The 21,876-nt window shown below is 40.3% G+C and overlaps 2 protein-coding genes across 7 annotated transcripts in view; one reads left to right on the top strand and one right to left on the bottom strand.

Annotated features, from left to right (window-relative positions):
- Positions 1-14,665, bottom strand: part of NEK11 (NIMA related kinase 11) — a 100,349-nt gene extending 85,684 nt beyond the window's left edge. For 3 of the 5 annotated variants that reach the window (XM_087733265.1, XM_087732463.1, XM_009471617.2), the window contains exons 1-2: positions 14,552-14,665; positions 10,258-10,513 (exon numbers count right to left, since the gene is read on the bottom strand). In XM_087733265.1, coding sequence (XP_087589391.1) covers positions 10,258-10,427 — 170 coding nt within the window. In that variant the 5' untranslated portion in view covers positions 10,428-10,513; positions 14,552-14,665. The other 2 variants (XM_087731630.1, XM_087730804.1) reach the window with 2 other exon arrangements.
- Positions 14,666-14,727: 62 nt separating this feature from the next.
- Positions 14,728-21,307, top strand: ASTE1 (asteroid structure-specific endonuclease 1). Of its 2 annotated transcripts, XM_087770051.1 has the most exons (4): positions 14,728-16,089; positions 18,066-18,276; positions 19,178-19,373; positions 19,670-21,307. In XM_087770051.1, exons 1-4 carry the CDS (start codon positions 14,776-14,778, stop codon positions 19,962-19,964), a joined length of 2,016 nt encoding a protein of 671 aa, XP_087626177.1. In that variant the 5' UTR covers positions 14,728-14,775; the 3' UTR covers positions 19,965-21,307. The 2 variants fall into 2 exon arrangements, with proteins under 2 accessions (XP_087626177.1, XP_009469909.2); XM_009471634.2 differs by lacking the exon at positions 19,178-19,373 and having other exon boundaries at positions 19,670-19,898.
- The last annotated feature ends 569 nt before the right edge of the window (positions 21,308-21,876 follow it).

Raw genomic sequence — 21,876 nt, forward strand, 5'->3', positions numbered from 1 at the left:
AAGCATTATAATATGATTAAACATCTCACAATTGCCATGTTACATTTTGTCAACTTGCAGTCTTTGGCTACAACATCTGCCAAAAAGAATTTTCCATGTACAGGAATTAGTTTAAATTTTGAAATGAGTTTCAATTAGAAATTTTGAAGAAAGACCCTTGTATCACCTGATCTGTACGAATCAATTTACAGAAAACAGACAATTTTGAAGAGCAGGAAGCTGCAAAGGGAAACCAAACACACTAATAATGGCTATAAAATGCATTCCATAGAAATTCAGCTAAAACATTTCCTCATGTAAAATTTAATTGGTTCCTTCCTGAATGCAAATATATTTGTAAGCAGAATTATTTTCCTTTCAATGTTGCAAGGATATTTATGTCAACAGTATTGTCCCTTCAGTGGAACTAATTCCCAGAAGTAATTTAAATATTAATTGGTGCAACTTTAATGAGAAAACTCACTCTTCCTTTATGTCTCTTTCCAGCAAGGCATCTCCTTCGATGTTTATTTCTGATATGCATTGAATTATCTATGGTAAAAAAAAAGGGGGGGGGCAGGGGGCAGAAAGAGGTAAAAGCACAGTTTATAGCTTTACAAAAGCATATTGCTAAATAGTCTACAATCAAAGGCAAAGGGCATCAAGCAATGCTGAGGAAATTAATTGTGTATAACATCTCTTGTTAGACAAAAATCTTTTAATACTTTCTAGCCCTCCTGAGTACGATACTGTGGTCTTAGAAATCAGTGAAACATGTGCAATTGAAAAATGAAGCAACTACCCAGCAACACTGAAAAGCTATTTTAGAACACACGACGGGCACACCATGCATGTAAGAGAAACAGTGAACTAGGAATTAAGTTTACTAACATATCACATAAGCACAACCAAAAAAAAAAAAAAGAAAAAGAAAAAAAGAAGGAAAAATACGCTGTCCATCCAGCAAATTCAGAATTTGTTCTACTCACTGCAGCAGTTTTCTCATTACAATGTACTCAATGCAACAAAGAACCGGAGGCTCGTTCTGCACGGGAGGAATGACAACATCCTTCATGCAGACTTAAGAGAAAACACCTTGCCAACAAGCGTAAACTGTAACAAGATACAGTAGACAGGCATAGTCAAATATTGCAAAAACATACTGTATCTTTGAGGCAGGTAGCCACAGTTCAACCTAGAGTAATAATACTGTACCTCTCCATTTTCTTACTAAAGCTAGCTTACAAACGCATAAAAACTAAACATCAGTTTCAACAAAATGAATGAGACAGAAGCGACCTCAAGGCATTTGCTTAATTACAAAATCATTAGATTCTGTCTCTGCCGTGCACCTCAAAGAGCCAGTAATTTACCAACAATGCCTTAAGCACCATTCTCCGCTCGATGTTGAAAATAATGCTTGTAAACATTTTGAAAAATTATGAACTTAACCATCAGCACCGCTCAGTGCCTGCACAAAAGATCACAACCTGGTGGGTGCGGCAGCACTGAGCTCCCAGGAGCTCAGCTCTGTGGGGGATGAGATTTAGAGTAAATCCAAGTAATATTTTCTTTAAGGAACTCTGCCTCCTACTCACATAAATTAAAGACCTAGTTAGAATGCACCCCAGTCAAATGGACAAATCCCACTGAAAATGAAAAAGTAGGCTACCTAGTCAAAGAAAAGTATACTAAAAGGAGAGGGGTAAAAAAAAAAAGAAAGAAAAAAGAAAACCCAATAACAATACCACCAAAGCTCAAAAAGATGAATGAGCAGATGTAAAAGTTGCAAAGGCCTGCAGCACAGCTGTAGCTTTAAATTGCCAAATCCACCACCAACATGGGCAGCATAAAACCTCACATCCGTGCTCCAATGCCAAGCTATCCTGCAGCCCCGACTAGAGACTTGTCCAGCACAGGGACCTTCCAAACTTTCATACACTGAGCTCTAAATAAATTGTTCCAGGGTGAGACGGTCTATTTCTTGGATCCCTGTTGTAACCTTGAGTTCTGTTGTTCTAAAAATTTTAGCAGAGCATCCCTCTGCGAAGATGCATGTGGGTGTGTGTGTTTCCAGATCTTTGTGGCAGCTGCATGTACGCGCAGCTTTACTGGAAAGAGAAACGCAGAGCTGTAGCAGGCTCTAATGGTAGCTCCTGTCTTCTGTACCTGTGTTGTACTTTGGCACTCTCACACTCCCACTGCAAGGGAGGTCTGCAGCTCCTTAACTCCATGTGCCAAAGGCTGGTGAGGAGCCCTACAGTGCCATGCTGAGCTGCAGGAAAAGCTGGGCACTGAGAGGCGTGCAGGAGCTAGGGACTAAAGCACCTTCCCACATAGTGTCCACTGCGAACTGCTTTGAATGAGACCGGGGTTATCAAACTGGTCTCTGAACCAGTATCGGCCTGCACTGGATATGCTTGGAAACTACTGTGGCCATAGCTGCAACTGCTTACCAAAACTGAAACAAAACATTGACAGTTTCACTCTCTGGCATACTCCATTTGCAGGTGTACTCTTAAACTAAGGCACAAGAGCATCCACCACTGTTACAGAGGTTTCAGCAAGGACTTCAACACTTAGCTAGGTCTTGACTCCCATAGCATTGTTCACAGAATATTAAAGTCATGCTCAGCCACTCGAGTGGAAAGCTCGTGAAGGCTAACTTCTTAAACCGCTCTAGCTAAATCAGCAAGACCTCTGTGTCAATGTTCTTATTATCTCTTATTTGGGGTCAAGAATGACTGTACACCTTAGTAGCAATGGCAGCTCGGCTGATAGATGGTAGCCTGAGCCTTACATGAAGAAGCAGAGGCACACTTGACTGAATAAAGCAAAAGATGGTTCACTAAGAAAAGCTTATTTAAAAACAAGCAGCAATCAGGAAGGTCCTATAGGAAGTGCACCTTTGTTCAGTTTCCAAGGAGATCATGAAAACCTGTTCACAAATCTAAAATGACCTGATGGATTCTAGTTTTTATTATTAAATGAGGGAGAAGGAAAAAGGAAACCAGCACGATTAGATGAATACGCACGCGACCACTGGCAGGGAGTCATTTGTTACTGTTTTAATCAATCCAGTGTCAAACGACCATTCCCTTGGAATACCTTCAGAGAGGGGAAACAGGCGGCAAACACAGGGATTTAACGATACAGCAATCTGCTGATTGTCGCGTGGAAATTCCTAAGTTACAAAAAACTCTTCCACCTTTAGATTTTATTTAATTTGTTATAAGAATTCATAAATAATTGAAAGTCATGTGATAAATTATTCAGCTGAGTGCACAGTTTCCAAGGAATCATAGCATGAGTCTGGATTAATGGTATAATGCAAGTCAGACGCAGAAGCTGAGCTGACACCCCACAATTACCACACACAGGAGCAGTCCAGGGAGTCTGATGCTTCTCAGCGTGTGCGCTTTGCACCACGGGGACATATAAATACCTCGTGAATATTTATGACCTAGAAGTCCCTATTGCCTACTGTGTACTTCTGCTGCTTGCCCATGCATGGTTATGAATTAGTGAAACTTAACCCAGAGCTTCACTTTGCACAATTGATTAGGACATTCGTTATCTTTAAGTGATAGCACTGTCCTTCAAGACTACCGCTGAACGTAAATCTCTGCTATAAAAGACTTTGTCTTTAACCATAATTACCTGTTATAATTAACTGATAAGCTACTCAGGGGGACTGGTATAGAAGTGACTGCAGGGATATTACTGTTTGCTGTAAAAATGCTGGTACAATCCTGCTACTTTCTTTATACAAACCAAGTTATCTCATTATTTTGGGTAGGTCTAGGTCCAGAAACAAAAGCAAACTCCTCAAAAAATTGAGATAGACTTTTGCAAAAATCATATGCGAGTCAAGAATCTGGGGGCAGGGACACCAGACACTTGCAGATGTCCTGCACTTTGAAGGTGATTTGTAAATTTAAATAAATTTTCTCTGAATGTACCAGTAAATTAAAACCTATACTGCCACTGCATTTACAAAAATTCATATAAACACAATATTGAAATGCCTTCCTTCTCTTTGTCATTAGAGATTGCATTTGAGCACATCGTTGAGATGGTAGAGTTTTATAACACAGTACTGGCTTGATAATTACTGAGCTGCTGATACTTTGCCAACAAAACTGGCATTGTATTCACACATCGGTGTGAAAGACCTAATAAGCATCAAGGCATTTACATATTATATGTTAGCAAAGAACTGAGGGTAGGTATTAAATACCAAGTACACTGGAAAGCTGCAGAAGAATTCATAGTGTAATTGTCCCACCAGCGTTTCCAAATTTTTCCAATTGTCCAAAGTTTAGTAGCCTTGTCTACCAAGGAAAAAAATTGTCTGTCTAGCAATCACTACTCAACTTAGGGAGTTACCGTCCAGTTTCAACAAAATCTGTCATAATGGTGGCAACTTCACGGATCTTAAGATGACAATCTATAATGATCTAAGTAGGAAGTACAAGAGCCTTAGTGGCCCCTGGATCTCGAAAGTTACACATTGTTTGAGCTGCCAAATGGCCAGTGTATGTATACCAATCATCTCACCTGTGCACATGCTCAGGGACCACCATGGCTTGACCTGTCTCTCTTGCAACGACTAATCAGGGAATACAGAAGGAAAATACAAATATTGGAGGGATACGGGAGGGAAGGGAGAAGCTGGAGCTACGATTACTTATGAAAGTAAAAGAAAACAGGGGACATTCCAGAAAAAGCAATGGTGTCGTAACACGTGTGCTGAAAAAGTAGGGCTTCTTGTGGTAGGTTAAGAGAAGAGAAGATGCAAGTCTACAGGAAACTAGGCTTCCTTCCTGCCACGCACAGAACAGCTTGTTTCCAAAATACAGAACTGACCCCCATGATATTAGGCTCTAGATGAGGATCAAGCATCTACAGTGTAACTACAAGTTCTACTAATATTTATCAAGATTAAGATATCAAAGAATGACTTCTGAAGTAGTGGCCCAGTGATTTTCCACAGCCTTGCTACATGAATGCAGGCAAAACTGTTTAACCCCCCTGTTTATCGCCCATTTGCAAACTGGATAAAAATACTTCACAGCTCTGAAAAGTGCTGTCAGGTCCCAGAATGGTGAAGGTGCTAAATGCGTGCAAAGAGCCATTCTTAATAGGCAGTATTCCATAGTGGGCATACATGGGTCTAGAAAAGTGACTGAGTAGCACTGTTTATCCTTTGCTAGTAACACTAAATTACATAAACGTAAAAAAAAAAAAATTACATTTAGGTCCAACTTTACAAAAGAAAAGGAGGAAAATGAACAGAAGCACTTAAGCAGTTTTTTAGCCAAATTAAAGCTACCGTTTTTTCTTCTTAAAAGAGCCTCTAAAAATTTGTGAAACTCCACTAATGGACAACTAGTGATACGCATCCCCATCTATCGTGCCTAAATTCAGTTCAAACCCTGGAAAAGATTAAAAACCACAGCAAATATTTGCAGGAGTATCCAATCCTTATTTGGACTCCAGTTACATATTAGCTAAATCAGTTTGCAATTTGAAATAAAGATTTGCCAGAGCTCATTATAGAGACCACTAGAATGGAAAGACAGTGTCAACATTAAGCAATTCAATCTCAGTTTTAGTCAGTGTACAGTACCTGGCTCAAAACAAGAAGATTTGCAAATATCTAACAGGGAAAACACCAAATAATACACAAACCAAGCCATCCTGTGTAAACTGGAACGAAGAAGCTTGCTTTTGTACAAATATGTCTCTTGTGTTTAACTGACTTTAGGGTCTAAGATCACATAAATTCTGACCATAGTTTCTTCCAAAACTGGGGGAAAGTGATGATCTCTCTCCCGTGTGGCTTGTCTAGTACATGAGAAACTTCTTTCATAGTGAAAAGTCTCCCAGGTTCTGGCCTTTCTCTTCATGATGGCACTCATTTTGTTCTCGCCTCTGCTGTCTGTTTTCACATAAGTTGCAGGAACTTCTATCTTTGAGATGTTTAACCCTCTGTCATACTTGGTGAGAATCATCCAACAGGATCAAAAGCTCTTGTAGATGATGTACAGCAGATGGCATAACTTTCTACACAAACATGGAAAACAAAAGTCACCTTCCCCAGCTATAAATCTAAAATCAAGAACTTGCCTTTTTTTTTTTTTTTTTGGAAATTATTATGAAACTTGGAAAAGTTATTCATCACATGTCTGCACAAAGCAGATATCTCAGAATGAGGTAAGTGCGATCCTTAAGTCTACCAGCCAGTCTGAAATAACCCCATGGTGGCACCATCTCACTCCAGAATACTAATCACTGGTTTGGTTTTCTCCCTCTCCACTGTGGATAATATACCTTGGAAAAACACAGAACACAAGCAATGCAAACAGAGAAGCTATTGCTCAGTAAACTTAAATGTAAGCAGAACCTATGAAAGCATATTTGAGAATATACAATGACTCGCAACTATTATTTTCTAAAGGAAAACACAGTTCATCGACACAAGATGTGTTGTATGCCTAGGGATTTTCCTGGCTTAGACATTCAGGTGTTTAGCTATGTCCATAACTGACAGCTGTTTACAGCAGTACATAATTTTCTAGTTGAGACAGTGGAATGCAAAATTAAAAAGAAAAAGGGTTTCAGAGTCATCTAATAAAAAAGAAGGCAAAATTATAGAAATCACACAGGACCGTGAACATAAAAAATTACCAGAAAATACAATTTACAAAAAATACAAATTAGGAAGTTAAAACAACAGGCAAGGAACGGTCATACAATGCAACACTTAAGAGGGACTTATAGTAAGAGACCTACATATGCTACTATACTTGTAGTACTTTATAACCTTATTATTTATAGAGTATGCAACTGAACCATATCACACTGGATGTCTCTGATCTAGTATGATCTCAGAAAGTCAGTAATCCTGATCCCATCCGTACACAGCATGAAGCTGGCATGTACTTCTGAGAAGCAGGCATTGCTGGCTTGAGCAGCTACACGTGGAGAGCTTTATGTGAAGTAAGTCTGGTAACTTGAGGCATGCCCCAAATAATCAACCCTCTCTCCCTCCCAGCTGAAGCAACTCCGTGCATAACACTTCGCTCCCCACAGCTAAGATCCTTGAGGGGTAATGAAGTACAAGGCACGCCCCAAAACTATTTCTAAAATCATGCAAAAGCTTTGCTGAGCATACATGAAATTACATGATAACCATTGTTAGTCTCCACATTAACTCATTCTGTAGACATTGCACTAATGGAAAATTGAAAAAGATATCCCTGAGCAGCTTTTGTACCAATATCCAAGATGTCACTCTTCTTGGAAATTTGTATTCGCACGATTTATTCCTATGCTCTTTCACAGTACTTTAGACTATAGCAATTTTCAGGAAACTATCTGTGGCTGAGTTCACGCTGTATACAACATTTGCCTTGGCATGTTCTAGATCATCTCTGAAACAATAAACATAGACTTCTGCTGAGGTCATTTGGGACCTAAATATCTCAATTCCTTTTTTTCTGCCAAAGTGCTTTCAGAGCTGTATTAAGATATTCTTTTTAAAGAGTAAGAAACATAACCACCTAGTTTTTCATTCGAAAGTATATACATACTTCCCAGTGGAAAATATAACAGAAGCAGTAAACAGTACAGTTCCATAAGAGATTATTTTCTGATTTGAAAGTAGTGTTGAGAATGTGACTTCTAGTGTATTTTACCACCTTAAGAAAACAGTATTTTTAAATAGAAGAAAGTGTCTACACTCTATCTCATTATGCTACCTAAGCTTTCATGTTCACCTGGGCCAGTATTTTTGTCATCTATTAGCACGTAAGTTATAGAAAGTTGGGGGAATCCGCTCTTCGATCTACATTTGAGGCTCAGAAGATGGAATGAATAACGGTGATACGCAAGTACCCCCTAGTGATGAAAGGATGAACTACAGTATTACACTAGCACCTTGGCTTGTTAAATATTGTTGTAGTCACAAAAAAGAGACTGATAAAAAAAGAATATGCCATTTGATGCTCAGCCTCTGTCCTGAGGATGGCAGAGGACACACTCAGCCTCATCCCTAACAAAACACAGGCATGAAATGCTGCAGGCAGTGAATGCTTGTTGAAAACACAGTCACTCAGAATTAAAGTTCTCAAAGAAAAATTCTTAAGGAAAAAAAATCGAGATAATAACTACTTAAAGGCAAAGAACACGTTCCTTGCTTTTGAGGTTTCACAGCTTGTGCTATAGCAGCAAATGTGTGAAGACACACATTTCACTGTACTGTTAATATTCTAACGATGAGTTCAGTAATAGCTCAATTCTGAACGGTCTTATAAGCGCAGGTAGTTCCCGTCACCCTATTTGCACGATAAATTATTTTAACAGAAACAGAAAATGAAAAATATTTTCTATTGTTTTTAATGAAAGTTTTCATTAAAGAACATTTTTGTAGAAAACCGTAGCTAAGGCTAAAAGAGATCCAGAAGTCTTATAAGCTAGCTAGAAAAAGCTAAGAGCTTAGTAGCCTCTAACCCTAATCCAAGGAGCTGAGATGCTGTAAATTGACATAGAAGGAAAACAAGTGAAAGAATTATGTCTTGGCTGCACATTTATTAAAACAATATTGCCAAGATTGCATTGCCATAAACAGCAAAAATGAGGCACAAATTAATCAGAAAAAGCTCTTCTACCATCTAATTGCTCATTAATGTGTCCATCAATAAGGACCAACAGACCCCCATATTTAAAGGAAGAATGTATTTCTGGCTGAAAAGCACATTGATTAGATGTTTCAGACTTTAAACAAAAAGCCTCACAAATTTTATTGGATAAAAAAAAAATATGCACATTTAAATTTCACTTGGTGTAACTATCAAAAAGATAGACAAACACAGCTCTACACAACAGGAAGTCCAGCCAGTAAGGCACTACCCAGGCACCCAACTTCAAATGCACATACAGAAACGTCAACACTCTGGAAATGTTGTTTTGTCTTTGTGGCTTCAGAATCCTAAAGGCTTTATCAACCAAACTGATGAGACTTGTCTAAATTGGGGGGGGGAGGGGGGGGGGCCAGAAATCAACATTTGCTGGCAATTCAAAAAAATGTGCTATCAGTTAGGTATACAGCAAATGGAAAGGCGTTTACTGGAATTTCTGTAACTATTCCTTCTCAGGTTTCATTTAGAGAACTCCATTATAAAAAATAGGACATCAATACAGTACAGTTTCTTTTGAGACCCCTCCAACAATCTGAGTCCTTACAATGACACAGAATCGATTCCTGAAAGCATCCAATTAAGTGTCATTAAAAAAATTACCTACAGTAAATAGATAAGAAATCATCAGAAATTAAGAGGGAAGTCCATTAAAATACATTCAGAAATTCTGACGTTTTCATGCTCACTTTAAATGTTCCATGCTTTAAAGGGCATGTGTAACTGAATGAAGCATTATAGAGTTAGACATTGCAGTAGCTGGACCTGATTAGACTAAGGATTCTCTTTTTCCACATTTTTTAAAACAGAAACATCATGTTCATGAAGATGGATAAGCATGGGATGGAAGGCAAATACCCAGCACTTTACTAAGTGTTCTGAAGAAAGAACTTCAAGAACAGAACTTATTTATAAAATGCAAAGACCTCAAAAATAAACTATACAATTATATTATACACACATATATTATATATATATTGACATAATTATGAAATGATAGCTTATAAATTATAAAGCTTTAAGTCTTTAACAAACAATTTATTACAAAGAAGAAGAGCAAGTTTGTGAAACCTGGCATATACCTTTGCCCTGCTTCTTGTCAGGACAATGATAAAATTTACCTTGGTTGAGAAAATACAAGGGTCTTTTCCACAGTGTATATCTTACATTAGCAACTTGTCCAAGGTATGGCACTGGGCAATAGCTAAGTTACATATATTTTTACTGGTTTCATTATTTGTTACAAAGCTTCAGAGGTGTACATCACTATGGAGAGGAGGGTCTGAGGTTTTCCATCTACCTGCACTGTCTAGCGCAAGTAAATTAAAAAGGACTTAGATAAAATCACAATAAGATAGACATATCAGATAAACTATTTTAAACAAACACAGATTCAGTTGGAACGCAGAGTCAGCATGAAGTTTGCTCCTACCTTATGTCCTCACTAAAGTTAAACAGTTAAGGCTGCAACATAACACCAAACTGAGAGATGAGACACAAATACAAAGAAAACATCTACAATGCAAGAAATATGTTCCAAACATTTTTATTTAAAGTATGTGAAGGGTTTACTTACAATTCTTCTCCTTGTTTTGCTTTTCTGTCAGAAACCAGATATACACTTCCAAAGCTTCCATTGCCAAGTTTCCTCTGAATAGTGTATCTTCTTGCAATCACAGCATCTGAGCAAGCAGAATTAAATCTGGCAACAGAGACGTACTTAGCAGTTTCTTGAAATTTCAGCATTTCTCTGTGCAACAGAAACTACACAAATTTCTCTAGAATGCAGCTTTCAAATACTTTTACTCTTCCATGGATGTTCATAGGAAACCCTTGAAACAGAAAAAGATTTGATTTGTCAGTGTATTATTCTTATTAAAAGCTTCATTTAATTCTATGGCAGTGCTTATAGTGCTCAGCTTGCAGCAAAACACAAATTAAGTGGAATCGTTAGTTGCTAAGCTGTGGGCAGCAGACTTGATAAAGAAAGTCCAGATAATGTAGATGTGACATAGTCAGCCTTCCTCTAAATCGACCTTAAATGAATTCACTGAACTGACAACACAGGGGAAATGAAATGCAGGTGCTTATACATTAATTTTTTAAAAGTTCAAGTGCTTTTTGCAAGGACAACTACACCTGTATTTCACCTGACAGTTCCCCTAGATAGGGCACTCTTCCTCACCACCTGTCTTTATACCACCATGGTACCTGACACCAAAAATGTCTGCATTTCAGGATACAAGCTTCATGATTTTTGTATATACTGGAGCATAATCTCCACTTGTAATTTGAGTTCACTCCCATCAATAACTACAAAGCTGTTTTCTTTGCTCTTTCATTTGCCCCTCAGATTTCACCATCTGCTTCAGTGCTGACCTCACAGCACACACCTTCTGTGTGATTCACTACTATCTTCTGCAAATTAGAGCTTCATGGCTACCCACAAGTCTACAAGACTTTCAATAAAACCCAATTCTTCCAAAAGTTCTTTGTTTCTCCTTCACTGTAATAATTCTTTCTTGATCTACCTTTCTAACAATTTAGCTTTGATTTGGAATTCTTGTTAATTGGGGTCCTAATTCTGCAAACATAGGGACTGCAAAGGCAAACCTCTAGTGTTTCTACAGTTTTCAACAACTGAACATGAGTTTAGAATAACTTTGCTTACTCAGCCTTCCTCATTCTAAATGATAAAGGGTAGGTGTTTCACTGCCTGTAATAAAACAATATTGCTTTCATTGCCTTTATATAATGCTACCTGCACCATTTGTGCTTGAGGATCCTTTGGAACAAATAAAGATGTGGCAAGATCCTACAATCAGTGCAACTAATACTGCCTTCTGTCAGCGCTGCCAGCTGCAGCGCAGCGTGCCCACACTGGGTTTGTTCACCATAGCATTTTAATATCAATGCAAGCATATCAAAATGCTGCTTTTTTTTTTATGTTTTGGAATAGAAAAGGCAAATTGCTTAATTTTAAAAGCTCTATAATTGCGGGTCCCAAGTCACTGTCTTCATTTCCTAACAAAGGCAGAGCCTAAATGAAGGTTACAAATTTGTATCTTACAACTACAGCGTGTGTGTGTGCACGAACCTTTTTTAATGCCCATCTGCTGAGCTGCTGTCACACTGTACTAAAGAGCCTGACATTGCAGTGTCACTATATTATGAAACGCAGCCAAATTTTCATTACTACAAGCCATCTTAACAATGATACAAATCCTGTATGTTTTTTAAACAAAAGCACTCCTGAGATTCTGTTTCTGTATTCTCTTTCAGATAGCAACACTGACAAAAAATTTGAAACGCAAATGCTAAGCAAAGAATGTCAGCTAGAAAATTACTTCTTCTGTAACTCCAAATCTGTCTGAAGAAGCATAAATGGATCTTGTTGAGGTGTGGGGCAGGGGAGGGCAGGAAGATGAACTCCATAAAACACTACATTGTCAGTTCTGGAAAGTTTACGTATTTTTCATTTACTGTTCTGTTGCTAGTTTATGGATGCTTTCATAAATTCCAAATAGAATAGCTTTGAAATACATAACCTTTAAAAATAACTACACTTACAAAAACTGCCAAGCTATCTATTCCTTTCTTCTGGAGAAGAGGCACTTAACACCGCTTACCTTCAAGTTTTTGTACCTACTTGGGCCCTAGGAATATATCACAATCCTTTACACCACAATATAACACTTGAGATCGAGTAGCCCATTGAGTCTAATTGTTGTGCTTTATTTCCAACTCTGCCTCTCACCTGATACTTTTTATGCTTCGTTTTCCCTCTATATAGAATAATAGTAATAACTATCATAGAACTTTATTAAATGCTTTGATAGTGTTATAAGGCAGGGGTCAGTGATTGCCGTTGTGGTATCACAGGCACATTTTAATAGCACAGAAGAGATTGATTGCTGAGCCACTGCATTTGAAAGAAACACCCTGTAAGAGTCAATAGACTCTAGAGCCCGGCTCAGCCCTAAGACTGACTGATTCTTCAAGAAGTATATGAACTGGCAGCCTCTCCTACCTCACTCAAACCTTCAGCCCAACCCTGGCTGTATTTTTTGCCAGTGTCCACCTTCTCCCAGGTATTTCCCAAGCAGCAGTACCTCAATTGCTTCATTAAAGTTCAGAAACACTAGAGATAACTCAAAGAAATCAACTCTCCAGACCCCTTTTCCTCAAAAATACCAGTATACCCTATCTGGTAACACCCTCGTAAACAGTTTATGTTCTTAATTTTCTCCCTGCCCCCCCCCAAGCCCCATTCCAGAGCCTGGCAGACTGCTGGTGCCAAACTAATGCAACTACATTGTCTGGATCACTTTTTTTAATTTTTCCTTCTTCTTTGGCTAGATTTAAATCTCCTTCCTCTTTTTTGCTGTAAGCTAAAGCAAAGTTGTTGTTTAGGGTTTCATAGTTCCACCTACACATGCTAAGCGCGCAGCACCTCCATTTCTTCCCCTGACCTTCCTTTGCTTACGTAAGTAAGATACTGGTTTTAATTTCCTTTACATAACCTTCAGATTTCTTTAGCAATGGCTAATGTACTCTGACATTTTCTGCCTCCAAGATAAACCCTGGTTTGCCAATCAAGGCCATTTTCCAATTCTATCAGGTTTTCTTTTTATTCCTTAAGAACCCCTGTGCGACATCAACATTTGCCACCTCCCACTCCTTGCAGTACAAATTCCAGAGTTTTTATATTTAAACTCCAAATATCCTCCCTATTTACTACCTTAATTTTTTTTTCTGCCAATGACTTCACTGGCTTGCTCCTTTAAACTTTTTGAAAATAAAAAAAGGAGGTATTTCTGGTTTTTCCTTCATTTAGAAAAAATTAACTCCTGAACACTGGCTCCATTGTTATAGAATCATAGAATCATTTAGGTTGGAAAAGACCTTGAAGATCATCAACTCCAACCATTAACCCAGCGCTGCCAAGTCCACCACTAAACCATGTCCCTAAGCACCACATCTACAGGTCTTTTAAATACCCCCAGGGACGGGGACTCAACCACTTCCCTGGGCAGCCTGTTCCAGTGCCTGACTAACCTTTCGGTGAAGAAGTTTTTCCTAATATCCAACCTAAACTTCCCCTGGTGCAGCTTGAGGCCATTTCCTCTCATCCTATCGCTTGTTACTTAGGAGCAGAGACCAACCCCCACCTCGCTACAACCTCCTGTCAGGTAGCTGTAGAGAGCGATAAGGTCTCCCCTCAGCCTCCTCTTCTCCAGGCTAAACAACCCCAGCTCCCTATTTTCTGCAACATCTTTGTAAACCTAGCCAAGTCTAAAGTAACACCATCTCAGTTGGCTCAGTTTTTTACTGCTCCCAGAGAAAGGATAACTAAGAAAGATTTTATTAGTAGTGTCGGTAGCAAAGGAGCTTGCCGGTGATGGTAAAACAAGGTCAAATGTACTCGACTATCAAAGAGCCTAATTAATATCTCTCTGACACACATTCAGGAAGCCGAGATCCCCTAGGATAACCTCAGAGATGTTATTACCTTGTTAATAGACCGTGTAAGACTCAAAATTCACGCTCCGAGGGCCTGGGGGCAGACACACAGGTACGAAGTGTCCCCGCTTCCCCACCCAGCTACCCTCACACAGAGGGGCGAGGGCGGCATGCCTCCCTCCGGTCCCCCTTCCTCACCCCTCCGGGGAAGGCGGCGCTCCCCGGGATCCCCCGGACGCGACCGCCCCACCGCTTTCTGCCCCTCCAGCGCCCGGCCCCGTACGGCCGCCAGGGCCGCCTGACGGCGGGGACTACCGTCCCTCAGGGTCCTCCGGCTCCCCTCGGGATGGCCTGAGGCAGGGCGCTGCCAGCCCGGGGCAAAAGAGGGAGCGGCCACAGCCTCCTACCTCGCCCGGGCTCGGGAGCCAAACCGGGCTGGGCGGGGAGGGCAGGCCGCCCGCCCGGGCCCCTGTTTGCGGCTCCGTCGCTAGGAGACGCCGCGCACGCGCCCTGAGAGCCGGTGGGCGGGAAGAGGAAGAGGCGCTCTGATTGGAGGACTCCGCCTGCCACTCCTAGCGCCACTTCCGGCGGCGTGGCGCCGTTCCCGGGAGAGGCCGCCGCCGCCGCCGCCATGGGCATCCCGGGGCTGACGGGCTTCGTGGAGGAGAGCGGGGCGTTCCTCACCGAGCTGCGGCTGAGGGACACCAAGCTGGTCATCGACGGGAGCAGCCTCTACCACCGGCTGTGCTTCGCCTCCGCCGTCGATTTCCGCCGCGGCGGCGACTACGGCCCCTTCGCGGCGGCCGTGGGCGACTTTTTCGGCAGCCTGCGGGCCTGCCGCGTCGCCCCCTTCGTGGTGCTGGACGGCGGGCGCGGCGCCGACGACAGGAAGCTGCCCACGCTGCGGGGCCGCGCCGCCGAGCGGCTGCGGGCGGCCCACGGCCTCTCCCGCGGCGACGGCGGCTGCCTGGTGCCGCTGCTGACCCGCGAGGCCTTCGTGCAGGCGCTGGGCCGGCTCGGCGTGCCCTTCGTCCAGTGCTTCGCCGAGGCCGACCGGGAGATCGCCGGCCTGGCCAACCGCTGGGGCTGCCCCGTCCTCTCCCTCGATAGCGATTTCTGCGTCTTCGACCTGGCGGCCGGCTACTGCCCGCTGAGCCACTTCCAGTGGCAGAGCGTCTGCGCGGCAGGGGGGGCGCAGGGCTGCTACGTTCCCGCTCGCTGCTTTTTCGTGGAGAAGTTCTGCAGGCACTTCAGCCGCCTGAACAGAAGCCTGCTCCCTCTCTTCGCCGTCATGAACGGCAACGACTATGTCGAGCTGGCGGCTCTCGAGGTGTTCTTCAGCAAGGTGCGCTTGCCGAGGGGCGGCGGGGCGGGGAAGCAGGGGAGGCGCGCCCGCCTCCAGGGGCTCCTGCGCTGGCTGGCGCAGTTCGCCGAGCCCACCGAGGCCGTCGACAACGTGCTGAAGTACCTCAAGAAACACCAGAGGGAAGAAATCAGGGAGCTGCTGTGCACTTCGATGGAGGATTATACTCCGTCGGACGTGAACCTTGAGGACTTTTTTCAGAATGGAAAGTATGAATGCGAGGCAGCCAGGAAAGCAGACTTACCGCAGTGGGTACTAGATGCTTTGGCAAAAGGTAAGCTGGCCCCGTTCATCAGCGATGCCCTGATACTAAGAAGTACCTTCCTCCATGTTCAGGTGGAGGACATGCAGAGACCTAGCGCACATAGCACAGCTTTGCCCATTCGACAAGTTATCTATGGACTGCTGCTGAAAGTATCTCAAAATACTGAAGCTGCTTCTCCAGGGAAGCAGACCAACGAGCTGCCTGTTGTATGCGAATTTGACAGACTCCAAAAGACACTTAAAAAAACATTTGTTCAAGCAGCAAGCCTACCCACAGGTTTTTGTGATGATCATTTTCCTTTGGACAAGTTAATGAAGGTAAATGGTTGTCACAACAGATCACAGTTAACAGTGTTTCACGAGTGACAGAAAGTAGTTGGGACTCATGTTTGACAACCTGTTGCTAAATGTGGCGCCTGAACTAAGCCACCTCAGTAAGTAACTACTTAATACAGAGGTCCCTGCAGGGCTCTGAGCTTGGCCTGTGATCTTGAGAAGCTACATCGATTGCCTTTATCTTCTTCCCTTTCCGCCCCCCCCCCAAGTGTACCAAAAGAAATTATATGAAAACTTGGTTGTGTGTATATGTAGCACTGCCTAAATTTTCCATTGTAAGCCCTTCTTTCATCCTATGTATTCTGTTACTTTAATACTTGCTTTTATAACTATAGGAAGGAACTCAGTTTCATGAAATTTAGAAAAGTGCAATTCAACAGTGCAAAATTTATATTTCATCAAGCTATAGATGTTTCAGAGCAATGTTCTGAAACAAAATCTGACCTATGCTTTTTTACTAAAAATCACCATTATGTCATGTATGAATCTTGCAGCTGCCCAGCAATTTTACCTGCCGCAAGTATGCATCCTGCTAACGTGGACCCCTGCTACTTGCCAGACAGAACGGCACCTGAAAAACAGCTTTTAATCAAAGGAAAGTTGTGCTAGGTTAGTCCCAATCACCATTAGCAATTCTGTATATTTAAATACTAATGATTAAGAGTGTAACTCTTGCTGTGAATGGAAAGTAATCTCCCATTCCTAGAGTTGCATAATTGAGGTTTTGTACACAGTAATTTCTGAAACATCTGGAAATACAATCTGTGTCTTCTAATGCTGCATATTTAAGCTACATGCTCTATCCATTCTGGCATTCAGATCAACTGTTAACTCATCTCTGCGTGTGGGCTGTGCTATACATTTTTATCACTTGCTGGTGGCTATTTCATGTAAGAACCAAGTCTGTCACTACTACGAGCATTAAATGCTACAGATAGCTATGGATCCAAAGGCCTACATACAGGTTATTTTACACAGGTTGTTGTTACCGGCCTTTTACAGGAACAATATGCAAACACTTAAGAGTTTGAAAAATCATGTTTGGGGATTTTAAGAAACATTAATGACACCTTAATTTGGTCTTGGTATGTATGCTGTTTGTTTAATGAATTTGAGCTTCTGCTATTACAACAACTCTCCTTACTAAATATATAGGAATTATCAATTCAACAGAAGGTTAGAAGAAGAAAAGTTACGCTGCATTTAAAGTGCTCTAGGCAAACTGATTTCAGTTTGTCTTCTACTGTGGGGATGTCTGCCTAAGAATAGGCAAAAACATCCTAATCAAAGTTCACAAAGCACTCTGATTACAACTGAACAGCCTGCTGCGATTCTGCTGCACGCATGAAGTTATGGACAAAGTTTATAACACCACTTTTTAGAAGTTAAATAGCACAACAAAGAGGGAACATGTGCTAGGAATTAATACGTTACAGGTGAAAAATGCACGCTTCACACTTAATATTTCATTGTGATTACAGGTAAGCGTGTTTTCAACATACCAAGACCAGATGTCACCATTACAGCTCACAAAGCAAGGCTAACTTCTGAGAGGCACAAAATAAAGTTTTTTATATCTATGTACATATATTTGCCGTACCAAAGTAATTTTAATGCATTATGGTTACAAGGTTTTCCAAGCAAGCCAACTTTTACATAGGAGTTCAAATTCAGTCACCTGATTTGAAGACGACTCTGAAACCCCTTAAAATCTAACCTCAGGCAATTGTAAAAAATGACTTTTATCCTTCTACCTAACATTTAAGTATGTAGTTTTTAAAAGTTAAATAGAATTTAAAAAATAGTTCCTGTTAAGAATATCCATGAAACTTATTTAAGTTTTTATCGAAAACATGAAGTACTAGCTACTTTAAACACAAGCTTATTTGGAAATTGCTCACAGCAAATAAAGTCTGTTACCTTTATTTTTCCACTCCAGTTTTTTAATTTCTTTTCAGGTGCCCATGTCATGCCGTCAGATGCTTTTGCTGGAGACTCTAGGAGTGAAAATGAGTTTCCTAGAATCTATCCCCAGTCACTTACAACTCCCTGTTGCTGTAACGTGTTACTGGATATGTTGTTCAGAACCAAAAGTTAAGTTGCATCAATTAAAGGCTTTACTTCTGATGATAGTGTCTGGAGAACTGCACAGGATAACAAATGATCCAGGTATGTCTCCAAAGAATACAATTTTAAATGTTCAGCTACTATGAAAATCTATACCATAATTCAATTTTCCTAATTTATGGTGAGTTATCCAAATTCAGATGAATTGATTTACACCATATCCTGAGGTGTCACATTCTTTGCATTGATACAGAGCAGAGAAACAGTGCTAGCCATCAGTTTAACATTTTATGTATGTAAAACAGTGCTTTGCCATCTTGTAAAACATTAATTTGCATTTATAAATGCTTTCTTTAGGATTAAAAGATCAATTTAGATACAAAAGTTACAAAAAATAAGCTTAAGAGACTAATGCATCAAAAGAGAATCACTACTATTGATGCATTCTGATATTTTTTCTCATGATATTTTCTAAAATCATCTGTACTTAAAAATCCTGAGTTACACAGGCACTGTGCATTGAGAGAATTTGAAAGTACTAAATTATCACAGAAATTAATAAGTATAAATATTACTGAAACAGAGTTATGGTGGCATTTCCTCTAGGAGTCCTTCATTTGATGGCAAAGATTACACATGCCAGGATTATGCAGTTTCTTTAGGTTCTAGTTTATAGATACTGACTGACGTGGTTGCCACCTGCATCCCAAGTGGGTAGGAGTGAGATGGAAATCTTGTTTGGAATTGATCCACTCACAGAACAGCATAGCAAATTACCTAACAAATAGAATTCCTGATTTCACAATTTCAGATCCTCGTGGATATTGATACTTGAATTTTTACTCAATTTTATGTCTTAAAGTTCAGTTTGAGACACTTTAAAACATTACTAATGCTTCCTGCAATAGAACTGGAGATGTGAAGACTCTATACATCGCAGATACCTTTCATACTGCTTACAGCAGAACATTTATTTGCATGTCATTTTTTATTTATAACCTAGATCCCACAGTCGTACATGCTGAAGGTGACAGTATTGCATATAACGAATTTCTAAAATGGAAGGAAAACAAATTGCAAAATACAGGCTTTGATTTAGATGCTGCGCACAGTTTTTGCCAGTGGCAGTGCTGTCTTCAGATGGGATTGTATCTCAACCAGCTACTTTGCACTCCTCTCTCTGAGCCAGACCTGACTAGGTAAGGATGTTTCAGAGATCTGCTTTCCACGCAAGCCCCTGATGAAATGTGTTCATATGTTGTTTTGTTTTCTGTGTCAAATTCCTTTGGCCAATTTTACTATATTTGAACTCCCTTCTTTAAAGATAGGAGAAAAATACTGAGTAGAATAGGCATCCCTCAGGAGCCCACTGTTGGATCCTGTATGTAGTTTAAGATCTGTTTTTTCACTAAGCAGCGTGTTTCTGTACTTGTCCTGCTGAGGTGCAGGATGACCTGCACCTGCTAAACGACCACTCTCTCCTTCCTTTGAGCAGGCTTTACAATGGGACCCTTGTGCACAGGCTGTATCAAGAGCTTAAATCAACACCTTCAGTGGAAAATCTGTTTAGTTCATCTCCAAAAATGACTCAGCTTTATCAGGTTTTGTTAAATACGGTGGAGTCAACTGTATCTCCAGACTTCTTTCAGGAGATGACCAAGACCAAATCTGAGTCCTGCAAAAAGAAGAAAGCATCTAGTAAGAAAAAAAAGGCCATCAGACGTGCTGTACCAGAAACTCAGTATTTATGCCATGTTAATAGGTTTGCATCGCTTGGAGTGGATGACTGAAAGAGTTATTCCTGAAGTAACTTTTAATGCCACGCAGATGGAAGAAATTGTGTTAAAATATGTGACTATGGGAATTTTCTCAGCTGTTTTCACACAAGTTCCTGATTCAATCTTTACCAACAATTCTTGCTTCAGGGAATTTTTGTATTTACTTTTTTTGTAACTAATTATAAAAGAGTTGCTTTATAAAAGTTGTGGTGTTTTATTTTTCTTTAAAGATATCAGTCTAATTGGAAATGAGCAAAGTTGTTCAGCACTGGACTATTTGAGAGCTGGACTATTTTAGAGGAACTGTTTTCCTGAACGTTTTTAGTTGGCTATTCATCTCCCTGAACACTTCTAACTTCCAAAAAATCCCATTTTTAAGTTTGTGTTTGAGGAACAGTGATTGCAGTCTTACAGATCAGATTAAAATGGAAACTGACAAGTTTAAAAATATTGTCGTATCAGTCTTCACAAGTAGAGCATTTGTACTTTCAGGGAGAGCTAGGTTTACTCAGTGATAACTGAGTAAGTTCTGCTGGCAGTATTATAGATACTAAACTATACTCAGGGAGAAACTTCAGCTTCTATTCCCTCCCCCCCTTTGATACGCAAGAGTTAAATGCTTACATGCATACACAAAGCTATCACATGGTAGCAAGTTTTAGCAGGTTTGCTAATTCAGAGTAATTTTGTATGCTCTTCTGCCGTTAAGAAACTGCTGTCATTCAAGTTAACCTCCTTTCTCTCATGGCTATAAAATTAACAAACAGACCTGTTTAACTTGCCCCAATGTACACTAAGTTACTTGACAAACCCTTACTATCAACACAGTAATACTGAAAAACAATTTATATTTTAAAACATCCTGCACCATCAGTATTTCTCAGTGCTTTGTATTAGCTAACCTTCCAGCAAAATTAGTCAATTCACATAAATGCTTCTCTTAGAAAACTGTTGTTTTTCCAGTGTCATCCCCATGCGAAATCTAATTACTGCGTTTGTGGGTTTTCTCCTCAAGAATCCATATACCTTGTCTTACATTCAGGAAAATAATAATTTCCACCTTTAATCATTAAAGTTTGGCCCATTACTTACCAGAATTCAAGTCTGATTCCGGCATCACCGTGTGCTCAGTTTTCAGTCCTGGTTACGTCCCCTATCTAACAGCTATCCACATGGAAGTAACTCACTAGATCTTGTGACTTACAGGAAGGGTCTCTGATATCATACAGCTGAGTCTTGATATCACCATAATATATTCAATGAGAAAAGAATAGATTTATAATGTCTATTAAATTAATGAGTATTTTTGAGATACAGTCTTCCAGTACAAAACCGCTACTTATTAATAACTACCAGCAGATGGCACCTATGCTCAACTCGACAGCAAACTACTAGACCTTTACAACCCATTTCTAAATAGACTTCAATTTGCAGCAGTCTGCAAAGTCACATTTTCATCAGGTGACTTTAAGTTGAAAGGGGTTACAGTTAAAGTTCTTGATTTTAGTAACTAAAATCCTTGATTATCCAAAATCCTTAATTATCCAAATCATCCTCTGATCCATTACAATCATGCATGTTTCGTTTTACCAAGCTTTTATTTCCTTACGGTTTTTAATCATCAGGAATAGTCACATTTAAAATAAGTCTGAAATATAAAAATACAAGCATGTTTGATTCCACTTTGTGAGAAGAGAGATATTTATTTACTCTGAATCCCATACTGGAAAACTGCTGGAGAACATAAATTCTGGAGACTGGCTGAGAAGCAGTATCTTCAATTAGATAGTTCAGAAGACTGGGATGAACTCAAATATTCCACTTTCGGATAAAAATGCTGCTATGATCACATGGCATTTTGAGAATACCTTTGGGAGCGCTGACTCAATGAATAAGAATTACTCTACTGGAAATGTGTTCTCAG

The sequence above is a fragment of the Nipponia nippon genome, unplaced genomic scaffold, assembly GCF_047370975.1.
Source record: "Nipponia nippon isolate SJK-2023a ecotype South Korea unplaced genomic scaffold, ASM4737097v1 scaffold_1, whole genome shotgun sequence".
Lineage (NCBI taxonomy): Eukaryota > Metazoa > Chordata > Aves > Pelecaniformes > Threskiornithidae > Nipponia > Nipponia nippon.

Excerpts from the sequence above, each read along its gene's own strand:
- ASTE1 (XM_087770051.1), top strand. The coding sequence starts at position 14,776 with ATGGGCATCCCGGGGCTGACGGGCTTCGTGGAGGAGAGCGGGGCGTTC. Across the intron at positions 16,090-18,065 it reads CTTTGGACAAGTTAATGAAG|GTGCCCATGTCATGCCGTCA; the intron begins GTAAATGGTTGT and ends ATTTCTTTTCAG. Across the intron at positions 19,374-19,669 it reads TCTGAGCCAGACCTGACTAG|GCTTTACAATGGGACCCTTG; the intron begins GTAAGGATGTTT and ends TCCTTTGAGCAG.